The 17,331-nt window shown below is 25.6% G+C and overlaps 1 protein-coding gene across 15 annotated transcripts in view; it reads left to right on the forward strand.

Moving 5' to 3' along the window:
- Positions 1-17,331, forward strand: part of LOC136971727 (coiled-coil domain-containing protein AGAP005037-like) — a 172,481-nt gene that overhangs the window by 115,664 nt on the left and 39,486 nt on the right. Inside the window, exon 1 of one of the 15 annotated variants that reach the window (XM_067266218.1) lies at positions 11,575-12,706. The exons of 13 other annotated variants lie outside the window; for them this stretch is intronic. In XM_067266218.1, the coding sequence (XP_067122319.1) occupies positions 12,446-12,706 (261 nt within the window). In that variant the 5' untranslated portion in view covers positions 11,575-12,445. Of the gene's footprint in view, positions 1-11,574; positions 12,707-17,331 lie in introns of those variants that run through there. One more of the 15 variants, XM_067266222.1, reaches the window with a different exon arrangement.

Consider the following 17,331-nt stretch of genomic DNA (forward strand, 5'->3'; position numbering starts at 1 on the left):
TATAAATAAACTAATGCTATTTTTATGACTGAGATTTTAAGATATTTAAATGAATCATTTAAAAAACATTTACACATTTTATCATATAATTATTTCCTGTTATAATTCTAAGAGAATGTAATAAGAATTTAATTTTATTCAAGTACCTTTAATGAATACCTTTATGCAAATGATTGAATTTTCTTTGCAATTTTATCCAATTTTATGCCCTTTTACTAAAATAAATTTCATTTTGACCTCTTCCAAATTTGATTAGATGAGTCTATATAGAGTCATAGAAACAATAGAATTTGTGGTCTAATGCATTTTTTTTTTATATATAACAAAACGTTTTTATTGTGTGAATTCTAGAAATATTCACAAAAATTTATTATTTTTATTGCTTATTTTGCATTTTAATCATGGAAATATTGACTTTTTGGGAATATTTATCATAAAAATAACTGAAAAACATATATTATATGTCTGTAAAATTCACTTATTGTATGTAAAATTATTAAGATAAATTTATATAAGCAGTTTTATAAACAGTATTCAGTTGAAAAATCGATGATAATTCGTTTTTCCACGTTGCATTTTTCTATATCTTCAAGTTTTCTAATCATAGAACATTATCAGTGAACTATAATTCTCCTGCTTTCAGACCACCCAGGAGATCTGATGCAATATGTCTATTGCAGACAACAGTCTTTTGTTCGGTATATAAGTTTAAGTTTTTTATTTACTTGAGACATTAAAAATAAAGTAAGATACGTTTGGATTACTTATAAACTAGATTCTTTAAATTTATAGATATTTTATTTTCATTGTAATGAATTTAAAATATTAAAAAATGACGGTTTATTATTTGAGTATTTGTTAGTTGGCTGTTGAAAATATACAGATTTGTGAAGTTATTTATAGATATTTTCCAGAAAAATTTTAAAAATAGAAATTTAGATGAACTTATTTCATTATTAGAATAGTTTGGCAATAATTTAAATGTAAAATATATATTTTTAACTTGCATAAAATGAATTTTTCGTCATTTTATAGTGTTTATTGATGAAATAATTTATATAATTTCAAATGAATTGGCTTATTTATTAAAACTAATGCATATAAATGAATGGAATGATTATATAAAAATACAAATTTAATGGGTTTTTCAGTAGAATCTATCGATTTTCGACTACTTTCTCAGCTCAGTTTTGAAATCAAAAGATCTAGAATCGCTATTAAATCTACGAAATTACCCATTACAGTTGCAAATGACACGTTTATTACAATTAATCTTCACGCAGCATCTTGAATGAAGAAGAATTTGATTAAGAGCATCTGTATCACTTAATGGTTCAACTGAATCAAACATGACAGTTCAATAGCTCTATTGATGACAAGAGAAATATTTCATTCATTTTAAATTTAATTTCCCATTAGCAAAGTAGAAAGAAAAAAGAATAGAACGTTTTCATAAAGTGCAAATTTCCATATAATTCCTGACATTGTTTAAAATTGCTATTTACTAGTATGTTTACAGAGTGTTTAGTATGTATTATCTCATCCTTGAAACAGAAGATAATGAAGATTCTATAATTACATACTTCACATTTTTGTCCTAGAAGATCAATGCCCCTATTTAATGTTTATGATTATATAAATATATCTGTTAAATTAATATCATTAAGGTAATTTTAGAAATTTTATATTAAAACTCCAAAGTTGTTATATATATAACGACGTATTACATAAGTATTTTAAAATTTTAATAATACAAAAGCTTAAAAATGTTCTCATTTATAAGCTATATCTCAAGTAGATAAATTTAATTGTTGAAACAATATGCCGAAACTTAAAATTTGAAATTTAAATAACTTACAGTGCGATGAACCGTGATTGACAGTTTTGGCTCGTTTTAAAATTAATTTAGCTTTTCTCTCGTTATTATTCCTATATACCAATGCTTAAATGATTACATCAAGAAAAATTAATATAGCTTTACTTGACACATAACTTATACATTAATATGTGGACCACAGAAAGACGAAACAGCTGCTCAGCTTGCTAACCGACTTATTCTGCACTGTCGACATTACTAGTTATATAAAATAAATTGCAGTGGTTATATATAGTTTACCCTGGGTTTTTCATTTCTAAAACTTTCTGAAACCTTATTTTTTGCATAATTTAACCATTTTTCTATATATTTTTTCCATATAGAAGTTGTATTTGCACTGTAAAGATAATGGTGACATTTAATACGACAAAACTAAGTTTAATTGGAATTCTTCAACTTATTACAGAATTCCAAAGACTCTACTCTTTAAAACGTTATAAATCGTGATGTTTAGAATAATTTAAAGACAATATTCTATTTTAAAATCGACAAATGAATGGATTAAAGATTAAAATTAATTGGATGCTCGAATTGCTAAATTGTTGGTTAAAGCATTAACGAAGTTTCGTACCGTTAAAAACGCTAGAAATATCTTCAAATTAGACGTTAAAAATATTAATAAATTGTTATTTATAGTGTTTTGCTTGTAGAAATTCTATATTTTATTAAATAATTAATTTTCATAATTGGTTGATAGGCTAAATAATAATTGGCCAATATAATTATCCTATATAAAATGACATAAAAATTTAATTTTTATTTCAAGTTTTATTGTAATAAACCTAATAATATCAGAATTACAAAGCCATTTGTAATTCTGATATTCGCTACGCTCGACAAAGGACGTATTTTGAAGGGGAAGTTTGCTTAATTGATTATGTTAATCGTACTTATTAAATGTAGTTCAATTTTACATAAATGAAGAGTATATTATTCTATTATTCCTTCGTAATGTAGAAAATGAAAATATTCTCCATCAAAATATTAATATATTTGATTTGAATTTGTTATTAGTTGATGATACACAAGTATTGAATGTGTTTAAATCAGGGCTTACGGTATCATGATTTTTCGTCATAATTTTAGTTTAATTTCAGTTTATTTCATACTGTAATTTATTTATAGGAATTTATTTTGAATATTTGAGAATTCAGGATGCATTATCTTATAATTTCTTTCAGGAAGTTGAATACTTTTTATAACATTACGAGATTCTTTTGGAGAAAATTTTGTTGTAATTCGGTTCGATTCAGGATAATCAAATAAAAATTTCTTTTCCAGTTTATTATATTTAAGAATTTATCTATCTATCTATATATTTTTTTAATTTTTAAATATTTTTTAAGGGATTGGATGAAAAGATGCAGCAAATATTTGTTGACATATTTTTCTCTTAAGTTAGGAGAAGCACTTTTAAAATTCAAAACTTATGAAACGAAAAAGAGAAAATATTGATTTTGAGGTTATCTTCTTGTATAAATAGGAAATGTTCTTGCATACTGAATTAAATTCTTTCAATTGGAAAGTCATATTTTCTTTTACGCCAGAAGGTTTACTAAATAAATGTTTGGAGAAAAATTAACCAGTTTAAGAGATTAAACTACAAACTCCACTCAAAAATTCACTTAAAAGACAAAAATAATCTAGACAATTCCTCTTGAAATGATTATCGAAGCATCTCACTCTTGCCCGAAACTAAGTGGCACGTGTGTCTGAAGTTAAATAACCTTTTTGTTCTAGGATTATCTAAGAACGGAACCTTCTCTAACCGACATTCTGATTTTTCCAACAAAATTCTCACGCTGCATTGCAATTTTTCCGGATTAAACAATAACTTTTAAATTCTTACCGGTAAAAAACACAAGATAAATGTGCATTTATTATAAGAATAAAAGGCGAGCTCAACTTATTAATAATTCAGGGAAAAAAACACTAAAAAAGTACAAAAATAACTCCAGATTCCAACTTGAAATACATTCCTATCTATGACTAAATTGAAAGTTATTTGATAAGGAAAAACAGAGATAAAAAAATCAATTTTGTTTCCTTATATTTATATTATAAGAACATAAAAAAATATATATATATATATATATATATAAGTGTTTACAGACCATAGAATAATTTTTAAGAAAAATAGTATTGTCTATAAAGCTTCGGGCAATCTCCGATTGATTAAAGCTTATATGACCTCAATATCCGAACGGAATTAAAGTAAAGTTGTAATTGAAAAGAGAAATAGAAAAAGTATACGAAGCCATTTAAAATTTTTCTTCATAGCTTAATGATTAACGAAAATCGATAATGCATCTTTAAAATGCGAGAAAAGTAGCAATAAATAAATAAATATATATATAAAAAAGTATTTGTTAAAGGAAAATAAGATGCTAGGATAACGATACGTATATTAAAAATCTTTTTAATAAGGATAATTACAGTGTTATTGAAAGGAAACTGAAATTTTGTAGTAATATAATTAATTCGAAACATGCATGAAAGGAAGTCTTTTGTTATGGATCATATTCTTGGCCTCATTAAGTGAAAAATTCAACATAGAAATCAATGATTAAGAGATCAAATATGTTCTCTTTTGTCTCGAAAGAATCAAAATATTTCAAAAAGGCAAACATTTAGATAAAAATTTTACATGTAGACTTTTTACGCTTAAAAAATTATCAGAGGGAAAAAATTACAAAATGACAATTCTTAATCCAGTAATCCAAATGAAGGAAATAACATTTTTATCTTGGAAATGACAATTTTTCTAATCGCATTATCTAAATGACAATTTAATCTCAAGAAATTATTAATGTCTGTTTTATTTCAGTGCAGACTTTTTTTTTATATCGAAATAATTTTAAATTAGCTCATTGTAATAATAATTATTATTTTTTAAAAACAACCTTTAGGTTATACGATTTAAATTAAATTTATTTTTTGTGCGTCTGGCTGTTTGCGTGTTAGGAATTATATTATAATTTACACTTATTATATTTTAAAAAATAATGTAAAGTTATTTGAACATCTATTATTTATTTTGATATGAAAGTTTTTGTTATTACGTATACAGTTAAGTGATAATATTTCGAAATTATAATGGTTTAAAAACAATAAATTGAAAGAAAAAATGCATTGTTACGCATCTAGTTTCACAACAATACATTTTACTTGAAAAATTGTAATTATGTTAAGAATTGTTTCACTTTCAGTTACGTAACAATGCATCTCTTTATACGTTCAGTCTACGTAACAATGCATCCCTTCTTTATACGTTCAGTCTATGTAACAATACGCTTATTCTGGAAAGCGAAGTTCATTATTACGTAACTAAACGTTTCAATTCACACTTTTGAGTTACGTAACAGACAAGTTTGTTTACGTAATAATACCTGAAAAGTGTAATGATTTCCTTCACATAAAAGGACATAATACGTAGCTTTAAAAGCAAAACGGATCACGTATACGAAACTTCAGTTATAACTACGGATATCAATAATCATTACAATGACACACATGATTCATACGAGATTTGACTTGACTCGATATTGCATGATATAGCGATATTTGAGAAGCATTTTTGTTCTCTTCATTTACAGTAGCATCTTCAATAATCACGCTATTGTCTTGCTCATAATTTTCCGTCTCATAAATTACAGCGGCTTGTATGACTTCAGGGATCTCACTTGGCATTAAAATAAACATAGATATCCACGCAAGGTGGTAAATAAAACATAAAAAAAATGAATGGAATGTGTAACGATAACGATGAAAATCCAATAGTAATGCAGATTTCTTCTCTTATGTAGTTTTCTCTTGCATATAGAATCTATAGAATAGGCGATTATCATATATCATCGTTTTGTCTGTCATGGTTTTCCTAATTTTTTCTGCCTTTAAAAAAGTCTTTCATGGCTTCTAGTTTCTTTAAAAGAAACTAAACTGTTTCCGTATGCGAGGAGTGAATTAAATAGCCAGATATTTTATGCTAAAATTGGATAAATATAAGGCAATAAGCGAATTACAATTGGTTACATTATTTTAAACAGTGGCAATAATCTCAAATATCGTGGAGAAGGTATTGATGGATCCAGAACCCGGATCGTTACCTCGGCAACTGTGACGTCACTGTATTGACGGGTATATATTCTCTTATTAGAAACTCCAGTTTGAGGGATGTTGGCATGTAATAATTAACATTACTATAACTTTAATGAAGAGACAGTAGACAAATACACATATTTACGTTATAATCCCATTGATTGTTTGTTATCCAATCTGATGAGGGGATTAAAATTTTGTATTTAGTTTATATAAAGGTTAGATATGCTAATTTATTCATAATGATATGCAAATTTTATGACATTATGGTCAGACGTATAAAAATATTCCATTATTGATTAAGAGACGACGAATTTCCGAAACCGTTTTTTAAGTCGCATGCTTTCTTAATTGGCTCATTCAAATTTAAATGAGCCAATAACAAAGCGAGATTATCGCTGTTTTGATTTTGTATGCAAATTCATTTATTTATTTTCTTTTTTTAAATTGAAATATATATATATATATATATATATATATATATATATATATATATATAGAGAGAGAGAGAGAGAGTAAATAAATTCGAACGTGGATAAATCGTAAAAAAAGGTAATAACTAAAATATTTATTCATAGGAATGTTATAATGTTTTAATTTGTTTTTTCATAACATTTTGTAATTCATATAAATGGATAGGTTTATGTATACATGGACACAGTTCAAGAGGGTTTTTTGCAAATACGGAAATTGAAAATGGTAAACGATACTTGTATAGTACAAAATTCCATTTCCGTTATCGGGGTGTGACTCATACTTTTTCCCTCTTTTCCAACTATTTAGATTGATTTTCATCACTTAAACACACATTTTTTACAAGACAAAAAAATATATAAAAGCATTTAGACATATTTATCTTAGCTTTAAAACATGTTTTACTAACAATACAAACTATTACTTAAAAATATTATAATTTATCCTTTGTTAGATAGCAGGAATTTTTCAATAAGATAAGATATTGAATGACCAAACGGATATTTAGATTTTTCGGCTTCAAAACTCTCTAGATTGGCTTATATGGGGTTTTATATTCCAGTACAAATGCCTCAATTTGGGATTCCATGCAAGATTTAGCATCAAAATAGCAATTTTTGTATTCTGAATTTATGTCACTGAAGGGATCTTCTCAATATATCATAAAAGATCCATCACAAGCTTGTAAGATGATAAAATATGCTTTTATTCCTATATTGTGACTCTGAATTAGAATGTGGGCATTGAAAAATAATGTAAATTTTTATTTATTGTCTAAAATATATATATAATAATCATTGTAACAGAATTACTTTATTATTATTTAAAAATCTCATTTTATTAATGGAAAAATCAATTAAAAAGTTAGGTTTTCTTTAAAAACATTTGATATCTAAAGGAATTTTTTCTGATTATTTTTTTAACTAAAAATATTAAGAATGACTGGAAATAATTTTTTTTATTTGTATTAAAATAGCTTAACAGTGCTATCTTTTGTTGTAGCTGCTTATCTGATTTTATCTTGAATAAGATATTAATCGTGAAGTAAAAATAGAAAAATAGAATTGATTTTGAGAGTGAAAGCATTAAATGGAATCACAACATTATAGAAGTGGAAGTGAAGTCGATAATTCGAAAATATGAGAGAAAATATAGATATATATTTATATTCTGAATGAGAAATCATAAGGAAGATAAGTTTTTTTTTCCTTATCTTTATAAAAATTTGTAAGGAAATAAACGAATTCAACAAAAATAAAGGAAATGGAATAAATTACTGCCAAATGTGAAAATTTCTTCTGATTAATGCCACTTTTCTGCATGGGAATAAAATATTGTGCAATTTAAAACCAACAATAAAATTTAAAATTCTATAATGCAATTTATCACTTTGTTTATTAATAACTAAACATAGAAAAAATATGTATTTTATAGTTTTAAATCTAAGTTTTATTGGTAATAAAGTATTACATGATTTAGTGACTTTCATGCAAATTTAAGAATAATCAAAGAACTAGATATGAGTTGTGTTGTACATTTCAAATAGTTTGCTGTCAAAAAGAATTCTTATCATTAAATATTCCTTAAGATGTTTTCTGGTAAATGAATAAGCATTTAAAGGAATTAAAGCAATTTTGACTCTGTTTAAAATTAATAACAATGGGATTTAAAAAATGTTTATAGATTAACATTAATTTTAACAGTTCAATAGGGGGAATGAATTTTCTTAATAAAAGTTAAAAAAGAATATTCCTGTTTGTCATAAAAGTAAAAGGAAATGAAAATAAAAGAGTAGCAAATGTCTTCATTAGATAACTAAAAATCCTTTACAAAAATCTTTTGAATGAGAATTCTAATAATGAATATAACAATGGCTGAGTTAGCCAGATATTAAAGAAAGAGAAAAAAAATTAAATAAATAAAGTTGAAGAGATAAATATAAGTAAATTTTTATTTTAATTTTCTTACTCTCTTTTATTAACTGTAAATCATAAAACAAATAAAAAGTATTAAAATAGAATGCTTCAAAGACATCAAAAAAGTACTTAGGAAAGTCAAGGATGGTTAACAGTCCATCAGCATCTGTATTATTAATTTATAGTCTCTAGAGAGTGGAGTTGAAACAAACTTGTTATAAGTAAGATCAATTGTTTTATTGATAGATACTTATTTATTTTTATTTTATTAATAAGAAATGAATTTATATATGTATAAAGCTTATGAATTGTGTATATATATATATATATATATACGAGAAGGGAAGAATAATGTAAGAAAGAATGATTCTTTTTTCTTTAAGATAATAGGAAAATTAGAAAAAAATTGTGTAAAAGGATGTAAAACATTGAAAAATACATGTGAATGGCTTAGCAGGGAGTTTGACCTTAGACTATAAAGGAATTGTTTGCTTCAATATCCTGGAACATTGCCAAACTTACCAATAAATTACATGTGTAAAAGATATTTGTCTTAAAATAACACTAAATGACTCTAAGTTTTCTCCCGTTTAAGAAATAAATAAATATTGATAATTCTAATGAGAAATTTATAAATTAAAAATTTAAATATTACCAGTAATTAAAATTCTGGAAAATTGCTTGAGATTTATGAAAGAAAATCAATTATTATTTAATTTTGTTTAGTGGAAAAATCATTAAACAAGTATTAGATATATTGTTTCTTTTTATTATATATATATATATAATAAAAAGAAACAATATATCTAATACTTGTTTATATATATATATATATATATTTTTTTTTTTCGAAAATAAATTTCATAATAGTAGTGGTAGTAGAAAGTAAGGTTTATTGTACTAGGTGTAAACCTGTTACAAAGGGGGTTACAAAAAGATTTTCACAAAAAGACTTAAATATATAACTTCACATATAGTACTTGGCTATAATAATCCTTTACACAGATTATAGAAATTATTAATATTTACAAATTATAACCACATGGAAAAAATTACATAAAATCATCATCATTGCTCTTGACCGTCGTACGGAGGTTTTATTAATCTTATAACTCATAAATTCGTCTATGACAGGAAATTGGAAAATTTTTAAACAACAGTACGAGATATTGTCTTCTCTTTATATAGTCTTATGCCATAGATCTACATAATAACAATGACACAAACACATCATCATTAATATAAGACTATATTGTTATATTATTTCGCACAAGATTACTCTATAATGTAATTATGCTTATTGGAAATTTCCTGTCGAACGATACATACAACAGAAGTTAACATAAAATATGAGCATATTTTATGTTAACTTCTGTTGTATGTATCTAACAATCTATTCTTAATATTTCTATTTTCATAATTATAACAATCATATATCTATTGCTTCTATCATTCAGGTTATTCACTATTTCGAAAATAATCAGATCCTATTGACCAACACTCAATTGAAACACTTTATCTAGGTTGATATCATATGAATATTTTTGGTTATCCTTAATGTAGTAACCGTCTCTTATGATTATTCTATTTCCATTGAGTTTTTCCTTTTTGATTATTGGTAATAATTTCTTCTTCCTCATTCTTGATCTTTTACATAGATCTGTGGTGAAATATTATTATATTTTTCTCCCTTTTACTGAATTTATTTTCCTGTTTCCAAAACTCTCTAAGAATCAAGTTTCTATGAAATAAGGAGTCGACTGAGATTTTCACTATAGGCTTACTCTCGCCATTAGTTAGCCTAACAACACTTTCTGTACAGCTATTAGATATTCCCAAATCTTTTTTAATGTACTGGTTAATTTCATTTGCGTAATCATGTGAATTGAACGGGAAATTAATAATTATAATATTCCTATTATTTCTCTCATGAATCAATTTATCTATTTCAAATTCTATCATACCTTTAATTTGGCGATTGTTCTTGGATATTATTTCCATCTCTTCTACTTGTTGAGATAGCTTTGTCAACTTTCCATGAAAATAGTTATTTTCTTCTTTCAGTAAATCAACCTCTGTTTTAATTTTTTGTAGTTCAATACGGAGTTGTGAAAATTTGTCCTGTATTAGTTTATAAATCGATTTCAATGTGTATTGAGGTTCTTCGTGCGCCTGTGGTTCTTTATCACTAACTAATCATTTATTTTCGTAACTCTTGTAGTCTCGGGCTGTTTTGACGAATATCTTCCTCTTTTCGATGATAATCTTCGCTACGTAGATCTTTCAATTGTTTTCCATTTTCCTTTTCTTGGGAATTGTCTTTACGTGGTCTTCTTTGCATGGTAGCTTGACTCATTTGTTGAGGAGAATGGGATAACGGACCAGGATTCGATTCTATTCCGGAAATTATTAATAAAAATATAATTAAGTGTAAGGATAGTCTACTCACAAATAACCACTTCCGTGTATTAATCATATTTCAACTATTTACAGCCTTCCAACTCACCAATACACAACACCAGGCTCTACTCAAAAGTTCACCAACACCACCGACGACCAGCACACCCCCCCAATAAATTTCATCATAATATTTATCAAGATTTATGATTTCACATGTTATTTTAAATTCCTAAAAATAAAATTATAATTAATTTAAGTATCTACAATTAAACATTAAGTTATTTTGTGGCAATGAAGGAAACAAAAATCAGATAAAAAAATAGCAAACAAATAAAAAGTATATTTAAATATTTAAATCATCTTCATGTCCTTTTGCATATTATATTTTAGATTTCTTTTTTATTCAATAAGTTTTATGTATAAATTTGAATTTTTTAAAAAATTCTGTAACTTGAATATATAAGAAAGGATTTGAGTGGAGTTTTATGTATGTTTTTTTACATATGATAAAAAACTGGTTTAATATTTATTAGGTAATATTTCATTAAAGTATTTTATAAATTTTATGAAATAATTTAAAATTATTTGAAAGATCAACTGAAATTTTAAGTAAATATTAATGAAATTTAATTAAATATTTATTTGAAATGAATAAGAATCATTGAATCTTTTTATTAATTAATTATATAAAATTTTTATAAATTAAATTGTATAATATATTTATAAATATAATTTAAATAATAATTTAATGGGATATGCTTGCTTTAGTGATAAATTAATTAACTTTACACAGTAATAAACAATTCAGTTTTAACTGGATTAAACTGAATAATAATTATTATCTGGTAATATAAAATGACAAGGGATGTTCATTATTGAATGGGAAATCGAAAGAATGGTTCATAGTTTTGAGTGAAAATGAAATTTTCTTGTGATTCTCGTAAAGAAGAAAGAGAGAGAATGGAAGAAGGAGATAAGAGGATTAATCATGTCTCGTATCCAGGAAATGTTTACTTTTAATCCTAAACTATTTGATGTAGATTGTTATAAATTTTAATAAGAATCAATTTTAAAAAATGCAATTAAAATGAAGAATTAAGAGAAACATTGATGGGGATAAATCGATAGGAAGAACGAGAGAAAAAGGCAAAATTGTAAAATTTTCCAGTCAAAAATCGTATGTCTGGATGGAAAAGGAAGAGAATGTCCCCAAAAAGATACCAGGTATGCGACGTTATTGGAGAAGGGGTTTGTTGTAGAGGCCAGTGGCCGCACCACCTTCCACTGCGCCTGCTCGGCATTGTTTCCATGACGACGAATCACCGGCGATGCTCGGAGATGTAGTCACATCGTTCGATCGTCCAAGTGGGCCCAAGTCCATACGAACGTACGTATATCGGTAGGATTAAACCGAAACGTAAATGAATCTATCCCCGGTCACCGTTTGGAACTTTAGAGGACGGTTGGTGAAATATTATGAGGTGTAACGCTATTTATAGGATAAAAGAGAAGACAAAATAGTCATTTGTGAGAAATGTCGAAGCCAAAGGTTGATATTTTAAAGGATAAGGAAATTTGAAATGGTGCCAAAACATCAAGACGAGATGAAATAAGGACTTTACAGATAGCCGAAATGCGGTAGTGATTATTGATGTTAATCGATTTTTGAAAGAATTTCGACATGTTCCAAGCCATAGTACAGTTCCGTGAGACCCAAACGGTCTCTCACATCAAGAGCAAAGGTCACTCGTCCAATTCGTCAGCAGCCAGTACAAGTTCTTCTGGTTCTTCATCAACCGATTCTTCATCAACACCGGCTAGACGTCCCAGAAGAAGAAGATCTCTTCTCTATCAAGTTCTAGTATCGCCTCTGAAGAAGAAGTCCGATTCTAGTAATCATCATAACCCTCCTCCTTATCTTCAACCTATGTTGATGGATAAGGTGAGTGATTTATTTATTTTTAACCACTTCTCTGATATAAATATAGGTTAGAGATCAATGATAAAGTGGTTAAAAATTTGGAGGGTTACGGATAATATTGAATTTTAAGGTACTTGACCTCAATGGTGACATTGGTCTTATTTTTAAGATTTTTATTTAGAACAGTAGAATTTGTAGGTTAATTTTTGTGAGAAAAATAGATTTAGTAAATATTAAAAAATACAAATTCAATTTCTATTACTGAAAAAATGGAAAATTTAACTAGAAATTATTTATGTAAATCAATTTTTAAAGAATATATTACTAAATAACATATACAATTAATACCTCAGAATTAAAAAATAAAAAAAAAATCTATAAATGTAAATAGTTCTTAGTTAAATTATCAACATTTTAAAGGTGATATCAATAGATTTTTACAAATTTTTTTTTTCTAAATAAATTAAAAAGTAAAAAATGTTTTCGAAGTAATTTAAAAATCAATTATATGAAAGAATTCCAGTTTGATTGAATTCTGTGTATTAAAAAAAAAATAATATTAAACTTATTTTGACAGCTATAAATTACTAAAATATTTTCGTTCTCAATTTGAAAAAAAATATTAAATTTTTAAATTGAAAAAAAATAATTTATAAAATGCATTTTCATCAAATGACGCCTACGTAATTGTACCTCCGTAAAGCTTCTCTACCATGAGAGAAAGTAACCTTTACAGGGGCAAACGCTCTTTTTATATTTATGATATGGCTGAAAGTATTACATAAATAAATATATGTTTGGGTTATAAGAATGCTAAAATCTCTAATAAATTATTTTATAATAACTTGTAAGTTTAGAAGCCGGAAAATTACAGATTTCATGCAAAATATGCCGCTCGTTCTTGCATGATCACTCAACTCAACTAGACAAGAATGGTCACGCGATATACTTATTTTCTCAATAACTATCTGGAAAGAAAAAAAAAATATCAAAAATGATCTTGTGGTTATCTGGATTATAGTTATGTATAAATAACGTCATAGAAAATTCTAACAATTCTCATTTGTATAATGATTGTGATAAGCGATAGCTATAAATTTTCCAAGTTTGTTTGTTTTTATATTAAGTGTAATTTAATTTCTGTCAACAAATATTTTATTCGGCTTTATGTACAAATGAAATTGGGAAGAAAGAGATAAAAATAATCAAAATAAAGTAAATAAAACAATGATAAATGCGCGACAACAAACAAATATAAATTACAAAAGTAAATTTTAAGTAAATAATATACATTGAAAAAAAAAAGAATATACATTAAAAGATTAGTACATTCTTTCTATTTTTCTATTCTCTATTTAAATAAACCGCAACTTTCATTTCCTCGTAGACTTTCATTTCTTTGGTCATGCGAATTGTCATTTCACTTCAGTTCTGTTTGACCATTTTCCATTAATTTTGTCACGAAGTGATGAGATGTCATCAAAAATTGTAACAGATCTGCTGAACTTCCAATTTCTTTTTTCTTCTTTTTCTTTTTTCTAACATCTCAACACATTTGTCTGATCTAGCTTATCCGTTGAGATTCGGTAATGTCAGGACTTTGCACTAGAATGAACACACTCTGAGTTCGAATTCCGTAGACATTGTTTGTGATATTTTACGATTTCTTGAATCTGATAAAGCAATTTAACATCTTAAAGATGATTAAACCCATTATTATGCATCATACTACTAAATTTTAATGATTTATAATCCGAGTATCCACGAGTGGAAAGATTTAAATTAAAATTTATTCGAAATTTCTTCATTATTTCGATCGAAGATATTATAAAAATTCTGAATAAATTTATTAAAAATGTGATAACTTTTACAATATTAATATATTAAAACTCCTATAATTTTGAGAAAAAAAAATTATTCTAGATAAAATTACATGTTTAATATTTAATTAATAGTATAAAAGTTTAATTTCGAGATTAATATATTAATAAGTTTTAATTTTATAACGTTATCACCTTTTTAAAATAGCAAGAATATCATTTAAAGTTTAAAAAAGAATTTAAATTAATATTTTAATTTATTATTTGAATAATAAAAAAGACTTTTATTAATTAAAATTACTGAAAGAATGCAGAATAAAATTTTTCAAATATTATTTTGATATTTATTTATATAAATTTTATAAAATTATTTTTAAACCGCCGTCAAAAGGATGACACGCAGACTGACGTGTCCATACTTGTCAACATCTGTCAACATTGGCTGGCATTTTTCGAGAGTTACAAAAACTGTCAAGTACAGTAATAGCTTGTAAAGAAAATTTAATTTAAGGAAGACCTAAAATGAAGAAAGGAGGGGGGAGAAAAACCTATAAAAATTATTCTGACGCCATTTTCAGTAACGTAATTATTAAAATTTAATCAAACAAATAAATAAAAGAGATTCCCCTCATTTAAAAGGGCAATTTAAAATCAATACGACAAATTCAAGTCGTAAGTTTACAAGGACGATATTTAGTTACAAAAATTGAATATGGCTTCAATATTGAACTTAGTTTTTAATCAATAACAAAAATAGAAAATGGAATTGGGGATGAAGATAAGCATTGCTTTTGTAATGACGTCGGTTTTCACGTGTTACATATCAACCAATCACAAGTGGGTTTTCGATCGGTTTATTATTTCCTGGAGAGTATACCGTGATACAAATTGTCAAGAGCATCGATATATGGAAAATCCATTTATCATTCTTTTGAATTTCGTTTAATAATATAAAAAAGAGAGAGAGAGAGAGAGAAGAAATCAGAAGTAAAGTTTCTCCATCGCGTGATCTTTTCAAAATGGCAAAATGGAGGAGGATAGATTTGCTAATTTGAACAGAATTCTTACTAGAGCGTAAATGGATAATATTTTATTAAAATTTAACAATAATTTTGCTAACATTTAATCAAAATTCTACTGGGAATAAACCGTATTTTATTATGGTTCTAACTCTCAAACTTTATTAATATTTTACGTTAATTTAAGTCTTAATCCTGCTGTAATTTGAATTTAACTTTCGATTTAACGAGGATTTTATTCGTATTTTAACTTAAAACTTTTAAAAGATTTAATAATAAAAGTTTTATTAAAATTCCGTATAAATTTTTAAAATGAAATCTTAAAACTTCGTTGAATGCGAATAAAATTCTTGAAGTTTAAATTATTCAAATTTTATATTTAGAAAATTTGAATAAATTATATTTAATAATTTATAAAATATTAAAAGTTTTCTAAAACTTGTAGAGAATATAATTATTATTTTAAGTTTAAATAATATTTTATTTTTAAAATATTAGAATAATTTGACTGAATTTCTTAGTTCAATTTTAATTGGTTATTTTTGCAATAAAATTTAGATTTACTGTAAAAATTTTAACGAATTACATAGAAAAATATAAAACAAGCCTTGTTTTGGGTAGGAATGAGTAAAAAAAAAAAAAATTGTAAATGTTAACGAGTAAAATTTTCATTAATTCTCACCCCATTCGAGATATGACCCTTACCCTATTATCTCCTCTTTCCCTTGACTTATAGTCTCCAAAATGTAACAGAATTAGTACTGTATATACAGAAGTATTCTTGCCAAATTTGGAAATTTTTTGCCCATGGGTTCCTGAGATATAAAGCAAAATATAAGCAAATACGCGTACACCCATATAGACATACATACAGAATTTTGTTTTTTGTTTTTTAGAATCAAAGGACCTTAAAATATCGAAAAATGCAAAAACTGAAGGGTGAAAATTTGATCAATTACAATACTTTCCTTCCGTTTACGCCAGGATAATATAACATTTATTTTTCTTGGTTATATACAGTATATTAAACTAAATAAAGTTTTTAATCAAATTCTACTTTGATTATAATTAAACTAAGAATTTAAGCATAGTTATGTAAAGTTTTATTAGTTAAAACTTGATCCAAATTTCTGTAATTAACTAAACCCCAAATTAATCCAAAAATCTAACTAGAATTTAACTAAGTTTTGAAGATTTTAATTAAAATGTCGTTATACATATTTTAATGCAAATTATAACGAAACTTAATTAAAATTTCATCCAAAAGTTACGAAAACTTAATTGAATTTTTATGCAGTTTTTATTGTAATTTTAATTGATTTTTTCCCCTTTTATAACAGTGCTTATATATTGTATATAAAACTTTAGTTTTAAAAGAAATGCTGTATTAATAATACCGGAAATTTTTCTATTTTTAAAAGTATATATATGAAATTTTAAGAATTTCGAATATATTTTTATGCATCTCTACCATTTTTTTTTTTCAATCTTAAAATCTTGTATTTCAACCCAAACTTTGAGAATTGCTTACTTTAATATGTATATATGATACGAGCTCTGGAAATCTACTTAAATGTAAAATCTATAGACAAAATGATGCATAAGAAAAGTCCCAAATGGTCGATATATTTCTATGTTTGAATGTCAAAAAAATTCTTTTAAACTAAGCAGTTTTATGATTGAAAAAAACTGACATTTTATATGTTTGTAACAGATATAAAATTTTATTTATCTTTTGTTTTCTTTTGAAGATCTCATATTAAATTTTCTTTAAAAATATTGAAAATAGTCTTTTCATAATATGTTA

This window comes from Centruroides vittatus, unplaced genomic scaffold, assembly GCF_030686945.1.
Source record: "Centruroides vittatus isolate TY-2023 unplaced genomic scaffold, ASM3068694v2 contig_2696, whole genome shotgun sequence".
NCBI lineage: Eukaryota > Metazoa > Arthropoda > Arachnida > Scorpiones > Buthidae > Centruroides > Centruroides vittatus.